Source organism: Littorina saxatilis, linkage group LG11 (genome assembly GCF_037325665.1).
Source record: "Littorina saxatilis isolate snail1 linkage group LG11, US_GU_Lsax_2.0, whole genome shotgun sequence".
Lineage (NCBI taxonomy): Eukaryota > Metazoa > Mollusca > Gastropoda > Littorinimorpha > Littorinidae > Littorina > Littorina saxatilis.
Window position 1 is genome coordinate 25,579,410 of NC_090255.1, and position 10,068 is coordinate 25,589,477.

Genomic DNA, 10,068 nt, shown 5'->3' on the forward strand with positions numbered 1-10,068 from the left:
TCGGAAGCTACAGATATAAGGAAACCGTTCCCCTATTTAAGTTGAGTTAATTAACTAGCGTGGTTTCGGAGCTTTTTCAAGACTATCATTGCAGGGCCGGTATAACACGAAATTTTTACTCCACCAAAAATTTACTCGGGAGTAAAAATTTCGTACGAAATTCTTACTCCGAGTACACCTTTCGTACGAGAAAAGCACTCCCCAAGCCACGAAAAAATTACTCCCTCCACAAAATTTTTACTCCCCATTTTTGGCTCACGTAAGTGTAGCCTATGCGATGATAAACTTTGTCTGTCTGTGCGTGCGTGCGTGCGTGCGTGTGTGTGTGTGTGTGTGATAGAAACTTTAACATTTCCGAGTCTATGGATAAAGCTCGCATAAGAAGATATACGTCTCGGTCAAAAGTGTTTGACGTGTGTGATAGAAACTATTTGAAGACGTCACATTATGACGTAAGAGGGTTAGACGTCACGCAAAGGAATTACTGAAAGTCTCGGTCATTGTTATTGTGAGCGGGCCGAGACTACTTGGCAGATCCAGGGTCTCGCTTTCTTGCACAGTTTCACCTATGCTTACTGTGTGTGTGTGTGTGTGTGTGTGTGTATGTGTGACGGAGTGATTGAGTTTGTGTTACTGTTTGTCGATTTCTTACGTGAGCCTTGAAGGCTTCGCCTCTTGTTTTTAATTTCAATAAAAATTTCGTACGCGAAAATGAGATGCGGGCGAAGGGATAATGCCAATATGTGATCTCGCGCAAACGAATGTCGCGCTACCCTCAGTCCACCCCTTCCACCACCAAGACTAACAGGGGACAAGGGAGTAAAAGTTTTGTATACCTGGCATGGGAAGTTAAATTGCTTGTGTTAGGGTGGAGTAATTTATTCGTTATTTATTCGTCAGGGGAGTAACATTTTTGTACGAAATGTTTACTCGGACCTCATCTGTCGTGGGGAGTAATTTTCTCGTGTTATGGGGGAGTACTTTTTTCGTAAAGGGAGTAACATTTTCGTACGTAATTTTTACTCCGGAGTAAAAATCTCGTGGGAGTAATTTTATGTATGGTGGGGTGGGGTGGGGTGTGGGGGGGGGGGGGGGTACGATGTAATTTAATGTACGATGATGTACTTGGTGTTTGATAGTGTATGATTGTTGTTAGTTGTAGATTATAGTACGATGTTTGATGTTGTAATGTTTGTGCGTGTGTTATTAACAGCTATTGTGTTTTCAGCGTAGCAATAGGGCCCGATATTTAGACGAGACAAGTATAATGCCGACGAGTCGAAGACGAGTCGCATTATACTTGTTCGAGTCTAAATATCGGACCCTATTGCTACGATGAAAACACAATAGCCTTTATATAGCTATTCTGACATTAAATTCTGTGTTAGAATCATGTTTTTGTCAGCGACAAGTACCAGAATGGTCCATGTCGTTGATTGCAGACGACGGTTCCCTTTCCGCATGAAGCCACGGAAATAACCGAACATTGAAAAACCCACGGACATGTATTACGGAGAAAACTCGAGATAACCGGATGCTTAGCATTACGTCAATATGTTAGGAATCATATGACGTCATGACGTATCATGCTTGCCTACGTAGATTGTATGTTCGAAAGTCTGACTTCTGTTGGGAATTCGCGTGGTGAAGACAGCGGTAAATCTGTAGATGATAAGAGAACAAGGATTGTCTCAGAAGAAACGACGAAATGTTTCAGACCGGTAACTTCATTTCAACATTGCACTATACAATGGACGTTCTAAGTGACAGGAGAGTTTGCTGATTTTGTGTTAAACATTGGAGAGATCGTCTGCTAGAATCCGAGATAGGTCGCTTCAGATTGCAGCTTCTGGAAATTTGCAAGGTTTGTTGCCTGTTAAAGAACTGGATTTTACACGTAATGTATGTCATGTACAGTAAGCAACAACAAAAACACACACAAAGCATATGGCATCGTCTGTCGACTAGTCACAGAGTGACAGAAACAAACCTGGCGAGGTATGCGTGTACTTTATACACGTGGAAGAAACCGGAACCATGCGTCTTTGTTATTGCCGATATCGTTTGGATATCGGCAAAAATGGCCAACTTTCGTAGCGTTATGCTTTGATGATCGGAAAAGGGATGTGTGAGACCATCCAATCACAGCCCCCGAATTCCCCCACGTGTCCATCAGAATAGCTATATAATGCAATATGTTATGATGTAATGTATGATGATGTATTCGGTGCATGATAGCGGATGTATGCTTGTTAGTTGTAGATCTAGTACGATGTTTGAGGTTGTAATGTTTGTGCGGGTGTTATAATGCAATATGTAGCCGTATGAGGGTTCCAGTGTGTGAGTTGTACATAGCCGGGTGCTAGAGTGCTGCATGAATGAGTAAGTGCATGTGGAGCTGTATGGCTGGGTGAATTGTGGGTTGCGTACGTCCGAGGGACACATGTAGCCCGTGTGTCTGAAGTAGTGGGTATGTTGCGTAAGGGTGTGCTGATATTGAACTTCAGTTGTGTTTTGTAAATGTCTATGTATCAGTGTATTATGTCTTGCCACACACATGCCAAATTTCCTTGTATTGATGAGAACAATAAAAATTCTTGTATCTTGTATCTTTTCTCGTGTTACACCGGGTGTAAATTGCAGCACGACAGAGAATGTCTCTTGGACTCGTCAAGGTTAAATTCAGTCTCAACAACGAAAATTCGAAATGGCGTCTGAAATGCCATTTGTTTCGAGTAGCTTCCTTCCCATTTAAAGGGATATACAATGGAGAGAGAGAAAAACCTGGACACTGTCAGGGGGACAGTGCAAATGGAAAAAAACAGGACCCGTACTCGTCTTTGGCTCAGGAAGTGAAATCAAAAAAGATCAATAAGGCAGTTGAATAAAGAAAGCAGGATAGAAAGAAAGAAAGAAAGAAAGGAAGGAAGGAAGAAACAAACAAACAAAGAAATAAACGAAGAAAGAAAGAAAGAAAGAAAGAAATAACGAAATAAAGAATGACAGAGAGAAATAAACAAATAAACGGAGAAACAAAGACAGAAAGAAGAAAGAGAAAACAATCAAGAAACAAAACTAGCGATTCTTCTCTTTAAATTTTACTCCTAAACATACTTCACATTCAAGGCTACGTATTTTAGCTGTTGTTATTTATACACTCATGGTGTTACGGCTTCGATTTTGTTTTCATGTCTCTGCTATGTGCGTCTATAATTCATCACTCGTTAACGACGGCTAATACTTAATTTTCTTTAGCCTTTGTAAGCGGTATGAATTCATCATCACCAAAAGATTGCAAATCAACAGACATGATCGCCCGCTTGGAAACTCAGGAGGGGACCCCTATCACCTGGTACGCCGAAAATTCCTGGCCCCTACTTGAACCAGGTTGAAGAATGCGCGATGCAAGAGAGAGAGGGGGAGATGGAAAGAGAGAGAGAGAGCGAGAGAGAGAGAGAGAGAGAGAGAGAGAGAGAGAGAGAGAGAGAGAGAGAGAGAGAGAGAGAGAGAGAGAGAGAAAGAGAGAGAGAGAGAGAAAGAGAGAGAGAGAGAGAGAGAGAGAGAGAGAGAGAGAGAGAGAGTGAGTGACGGAGGGTGTGAAACAGACACACAGACAGACAAACAGACCAACAGAGATCAAATAAAATAAAGAAGAAGAGAGAGTATGCGAATCCTATTGATGGCAACAAAGTGAAATTAAATCACACGGGGGGCAAATAATTATTTTCGAGGGACATTTCTTCTGGTTTTTTTCCGTTTTTTCAAGTTAATTTACTTTAAAAGTTTCTACATTCTTTTGTATATTTTCAGATTATGATATAGTTTCATTGTTTACACATTACTCTTTCTTTTCCGTTTCGATGCTACGGACATATATACAGGGTGGGCCATAAAAAGTGTCCACATTTAATTTGTTAATATTTTTCCTGTAAAGTGATATTTTCTTTTCTGTTTCAGATAGAATTTGAGACAAGCATCTTAGAATTCTTTTAAAGCCTGAATGGATCGCATTCCAGTACAGGAAAGGACAAAAATCGTTGAACTTTACTTTGCTACCAATTCTGTGGTTCTCGCCCAGCGCGCTTTTCGGAGAGAGTTCCCTGGCACACACTGTCCATGTGCGAGAACTGTGAAGCGCCTCGTGGATAAATTCAGGAACACTGGTAGTCTCGCAGATAACAATAAAGGACATAGTGGTCGACCATTTTCTGCTAGAAGTCCACCTAACATTGAAGCAGTAAGGGACCGTTTGCAGGAATCCCCACGAAAATCAACAAGGCGGCTGTCACAGGAAGTCGGTATCTCGAGGACATCTGTACGAAGGATCATACACAAAGACTTAGGATTGTTTCCGTACAAGATACAAATTCTCCAACAACAAACTGATGCAAACAAAAGAAAAAGGTTAGAATTCAGTCAAAGCATTTCTGAAAGAATTGAAAACAACCCAGGAGTTCTCGACCTCATTTTCTTCAGCGATGAAGCCCATTTTCATTTGAGTGGACATGTCAACAAACAAAACATGAGATTTTGGGCACCTAATCAGCCCCATGAACACATCCAACCACCACTGAGCCGCGAATTTATCCACGAGGCGCTTCACAGTTCTCGCACATGGACAGTGTGTGCCAGGGAACTCTCTCCGAAAAGCGCGCTGGGCGAGAACCACAGAATTGGTAGCAAAGTAAAGTTCAACGATTTTGGTTCTTTCCTGTACTGGAATGCGATCCATTCAGGCTTTAAAAGAATTCTAAGATGCTTGTCTCAAATTCTATCTGAAACAGAAAAGAAAATATCACTTTACAGGAAAAATATTAACAAATTAAATGTGGACACTTTTTATGGCCCACCCTGTATATACGCCATCACCATTTGCACCTTCATTTTCATTTTCTATTGTTTATTAATTTCTTGTTGTTGTTTGTTTTGTGATGTTGTTGCTTTTGGTACTTTTTGGGGGGAGGCGGGGTAATTTTGTGGTACAAAAAAATATCATTTGACAGAAATTCCCACAATGCCCTTCCTCCTTTCAATCCCTTATTGAAGCAATCATGCAAATGAAGGGTTCACGGGAAATTACTTTTAACAAACATGTATACACAGGAAAGCTGAATAATACAAAGGATGCATTATTTGTTGAGCCTCATCGAAAGCTCGCGTCGGTTAATGTTAAGAACAGCGTCGGATGCGTGTGCCTGTGTGTGTAGCGGCGAGGTATGGGAGCCAGATGTCAGATAAGGCCAAACCCTAACCGTGTTTCAGGAAAGTTTATGAAAATAGCCATGAAGATTTCTTCTCTTTTATTGTCTGTTCTTTTCTTGTCTTATTGTTGTTGGTGTTGTTGTTGTTGGTGGTGGTGGTGGTGGTGGTGGTGTTGATGTTGTTGTTGTTGTTGTTGTTATTGTTGTTCAGGTCTTTGCTGGTGAGGAATGTCAAATTTCAGATTGTTCTATCCCTTGGTTTCTTTGCACATGCGTGCGAGCGTGCGTGCGTTCAGGCTGTGTGTATAAAACAGTTTAATAAAAAAAAGTTTTAAAAAAGTAACTCCTTTGAACACGCAATCACATGAGCTTAAAATGTTCTGATTTACGCCGTGCTAAAGAGATACACATTTTAGATTCTATTAGCTATGGAGAAAAGTTCAAATATTCAATGAAATTATTTCCCTGACAAACCTAATTGTAGTAGGCCTATATAGAGTCGGTTCGGGGCTTCATGAAATAATTATCAGATAGGTAATCAATGCTGAAAAACGTTATTACATTTTAATTAGTAAATGTATATGAATCATGTTCACCTGAACAGGGACGGGAAAGCTCAACAGAAAATGAGAGCAAAAATACCTTGACATCCTGTACAATGTCTTTCGATATCACGCTCTCTTTTTTTGCAAGTATTCTCAATATGAGGCTGGTTGAACACAAGAAAAACATGATGCATATAAACAGTCCTGCACATTACAAACTTAAACACGATTATGAAAACTCGAGGAGACACACACCACAGCAGGACACCAGACGTTTAATCCGTAACTCGTGCTATCCGGAAGCGACATCAAACAGGTATAATATACGCAGTACACGCTGTCTTTTCCCTTTGGTGTCCAAATGTGTCCCATGTTCGGGACATTATGCGAGGAAAACATCTGACATAACTTTGGTCAGTGTTTCTGTACTGGACTGTGCTTTGTGTGTGTGTGTGTGTGTGGGGGGGGGGGGGGTTAGGGTCTGTGTGTGTGTGTGTGTGCGTGTGTTTGTGTTAGTGTGTGTGTGTGTCAGTGTGTCTGTCTGTGAGTCTGTCTGATGTGTGTCTGTCAGTCTGTCTGCCTGTCTGTCTAAGCGGGAATTAATTAACAATAACATGCACAGACATCATGGAGAGACGCAAAGACTTACCTTCATCATATGTCCGGTAAGAGTCGATTCGTGCAGCAACTACTCCAAGCATCAGCATCAACACGATCAAATCCATTCTGGAACAGTGAGATCTTTCAGAGATTTTCTGCAGAAATAGTCGGTACATCAATCCCCTTCGAACCCCCATCCCCTGGTAGCTCGACCACAACCCCCATCCCCTGGTAGCTCGACCACAACCCCCATCCCCTGGTAGCTCGACCACAACCCCCATCCCCTGGTAGCTCGACCACAACCCCCATCCCCTGGTAGCTCGACCACAACCCTCATCCCCTGGTAGCTCGACCACAAACCCCATCCCCTGGTAGCTCGACCACAACCCCCATCCCCTGGTAGCTCGACCACAACCCCCATCCCCTGGTAGCTCGACCACAACCCTCATCCCCTGGTAGCTCGACCACAACCCCCATCCCCTGGTAGCTCGACCACAACCCCCATCCCCTGGTAGCTCGACCACAACCCCCAACCCCTGGTAGCTCAACCACAAACTCCATCCCCTGGTAGCTCGACCACAGCCACCATCCCCTGGTAGCTCGACCACAACCCCCATCCCCTGGTAGCTCGACCACAACCCCCATCCCCTGGTAGCTCGACCACAACCCCCATCCCCTGGTAGCTCGACCACAACCCCCATCCCCTGGTAGCTCGACCACAACCCCCATCCCCTGGTAGCTCGACCACAACCCCCATCCCCTGGTAGCTCGACCACAACCCCCGTCCCCTGGTAGCTCGACCACAACCCCCGTCCCCTGGTAGCTCGACCACAAACCCCACACCTCTCTCCCAAGATTGTCAAGGTTTTATTTTCGGTTTTATGCCCATAGGGCATTTAAGCAAACAAAAATACACAATTAAGTCACACTTACAACCACACGCACAGTGAGAGTGCACGCAGGCACAGCAAACAGGGATCTTGATTAAACAACAAAAGAAAACAGAACACACAAACAAACAAAAACTGCCACATCTTCATCAACTAGACAAGAACGTGACCTTTGTAACGATATCAAGTTTCCCCTTGAAACCAGATGTCGCATACGATATATACCCGAGACTGAAAATGATATTGTTTCCCAGTCAAATTAAAGGGGTTAACACTTATTTGATTGAGAAAAATATGTCAGTATCTTGCAAGTGAAGAAAAATGGTGGTGGTGAAAAGATCCTGTAATCCATGTCAGAGTTCGGTGGGTTATGGAAAAACGAAAATACCCAGCATGCCTACTCAACGAAAGCGGAGTGAGCTGACTATGCTCTCAGAGTATAGTGTGGGGAACCCAAATGGGCAAACGAGCTCACACGTAACCAGAAAAAGAAAAAAAAATCCTGGAACGCTGAAGAAGAAGAAGAAGAAGAAGAATTCGGCACCCCAAAATTCGATTCCTTCGAAGTTGATTCAGCATTAAAACAGCAACAAAAAAACACCACCTTTTCACGGACAGCAGCTTGGGTGTTGATTTTCTGTCTGTGAACACGTGGAAGGATGCTCCTATGGCATGTAAAAGCCTTAGGTCGTGCGCGTGATCGTTTACATGGAAAGGACGGTACTTTAAAAATACGATCGTTCCGTGCAAGTAGTGTAGCTGACACACAGGCGAATATGATGCATATCTTTTTTTTAATCCAGCAGCTTTTTTTTGCTTTTTTTCACATTTTTGTTCAAAATCTGCGGACATGTTATGTACATCGTTGACATTACATATCTCGAACGAAATGTGCTTTCATTTGGCATAAAGGATTCGTTAATTATGCTAATTGAAAAAAAGTTTGTTTGTTTTTTTAAAACCAACTGAATTGGCATTCACTTACCTTGTCTCCATTTGAAGATCTCTGAAAAGATTAGTCGTCTCGCACTACTGAACTGATTCGAAGAAACCGACCTCTGGAAGCTGATTTCCTGAACATCACACTAAATTCGACACTCTTCTTCTGTGTCGAAATGCCTCTAAGCTCCCAAAAAATTCACAAACTTTTTTTCAGAGTTGTTATTAATTCACAAAAGCAGCATCGGATTGCTGTTTCCTTGTCTGCTCAAATTTGAAAAAGTATATGATTTTTTTTCTCTTTCAGCTCTACACTTCTAATTTGTTTTACTCGTTTTCGTTCAAACGAGCTTCGCACAGACAGAATGATGCCCTTCTCAGTCCACTTAGTGAGTTGTTTCACAGTATGAGACAAGTTACACGCAGCTAAGGCCAAGTCAGAGAAAGAGAGTGTTTTCGCGCCAACACGGCAAGGGGGAACTAACACAGATGCCTCGCTTGTGAACTTTTACCTCTACTGTTTTGCCTCATCTCTGTGAAGTCGAGTTATTGGTAAGCTTGGGAGGGGGGGGGGGAGGAGGAGGGCCGGAGGGAAGGAGGAAGGGGGGGGATGTTCTGAAGTAGAGCTTTGATGAGTTGTCAGTGGTTAACTGCAGCGACGCTCCCATCAGATGTGTTTTTCTCCCCTCTTCAAATTCGCTCGACCGTCAGTCTGTCTGTCTGCCCGTTCGTCTGTCTGTCTGTTTGTCTGTCTGTCTGCGCTGCTACTGTAACTTTTTGGTAGTCATTTCCTTATCTCAAAGGTGTCTAACTTTAGCGAAATTCTCGTCGGTTGTTTGTTTTTCGCCTCTGTTTGCCCGTGTGTCTGTATGAACTGCCATCGACTATACACCTCTCTTTTTTTTTTTTGCTGGTCATTCTCGCATTTCCAAAGGAAAGGGAGACGATGAGACTCTGGATGAGGTGGTTTTTAACATGAGCCAGTGTACCTTGCATTCTTTGCAGCGATAACATTCTTCACAGTTTTTGTTAGATGTTTTGTCACTGTTTTGTTGGTTGATTGTTTGTAGTAGCTTTCAGTGATCTAACTTTGATTGTAAATCTAGCACCCTAATTTCAATGCCGCGTAAGCAGGCCTAATGAACACACATAATAACATCATTGAAAAGAAAAATTAACTTGAGCAACATTTTTTGTGAATTTCAGTATTCATGGTCGACTGACTTTCGAGACTGTTGCCTGATCATAAAGGTAAATACACTTTCAGGGAAATTTAGCATAGTACCCAATCAATTAGGCATCAAAGAAGAGAATAATTCAGGCTGAACTCTGGAAGCGAAAGTGATTTACTATGAAAGGTTCGTTTATGATGATTATTGCAATAAATAATGTAGATAAACGATACGCGTTTCTGCAATTTATGGGGAAGAGATCGCTATATGTCATCATCGTCAGATGTAGTTTCTCTTTGATCTACGCAGTTTTCCTAGCTGTCAGAAAAAGAACGAATGTATTGCTATATATATATATATTACTTTTCTGAGTGAGTAAGTGAATTATTTGTTCAAACTGAATTTCGGACGGACGTACTGCTTACATGTACATAACTGTACCTTTCTTCTCGTGTAAAAAAAAAAAAAAAAAAAAAAAAAAAAAAGTCATGTACAACGTCACAGATCTGTCAAGGTATTTACAGGGAATATGAGCATACCCTTCCTCTTGGACTCATACCAAAAATCAACAGTCAAGCTGCTACCCGTACCCCGCACACAGTGGTACACTTTTGGTTGAATACATTTCGCAGATTGACATTGGTGTCATTTACGATTACATTCAGTTCCCACTTCAAGTTGCATAGAAAGCAGCCAGGCTGTCCGCAAGTTTTCGTACATG

General features: G+C 42.2%; 1 protein-coding gene across 1 annotated transcript in view; it reads right to left on the reverse strand.

Annotated features, from left to right (window-relative positions):
* The window catches only part of LOC138980110 (uncharacterized protein C56G2.4-like), a 25,343-nt gene extending 16,670 nt beyond the window's left edge, over positions 1 to 8,673 (reverse strand). Inside the window, exons 1-2 of the mRNA XM_070352923.1 lie at positions 8,222 to 8,673; positions 6,396 to 6,472 (exon numbers count right to left, since the gene is read on the reverse strand). Coding sequence (XP_070209024.1) covers positions 6,396 to 6,472; positions 8,222 to 8,232 — 88 coding nt within the window. The 5' untranslated portion in view covers positions 8,233 to 8,673. The remainder of the gene's footprint in view (positions 1 to 6,395; positions 6,473 to 8,221) is intronic.
* Positions 8,674 to 10,068: the final 1,395 nt, after the last annotated feature.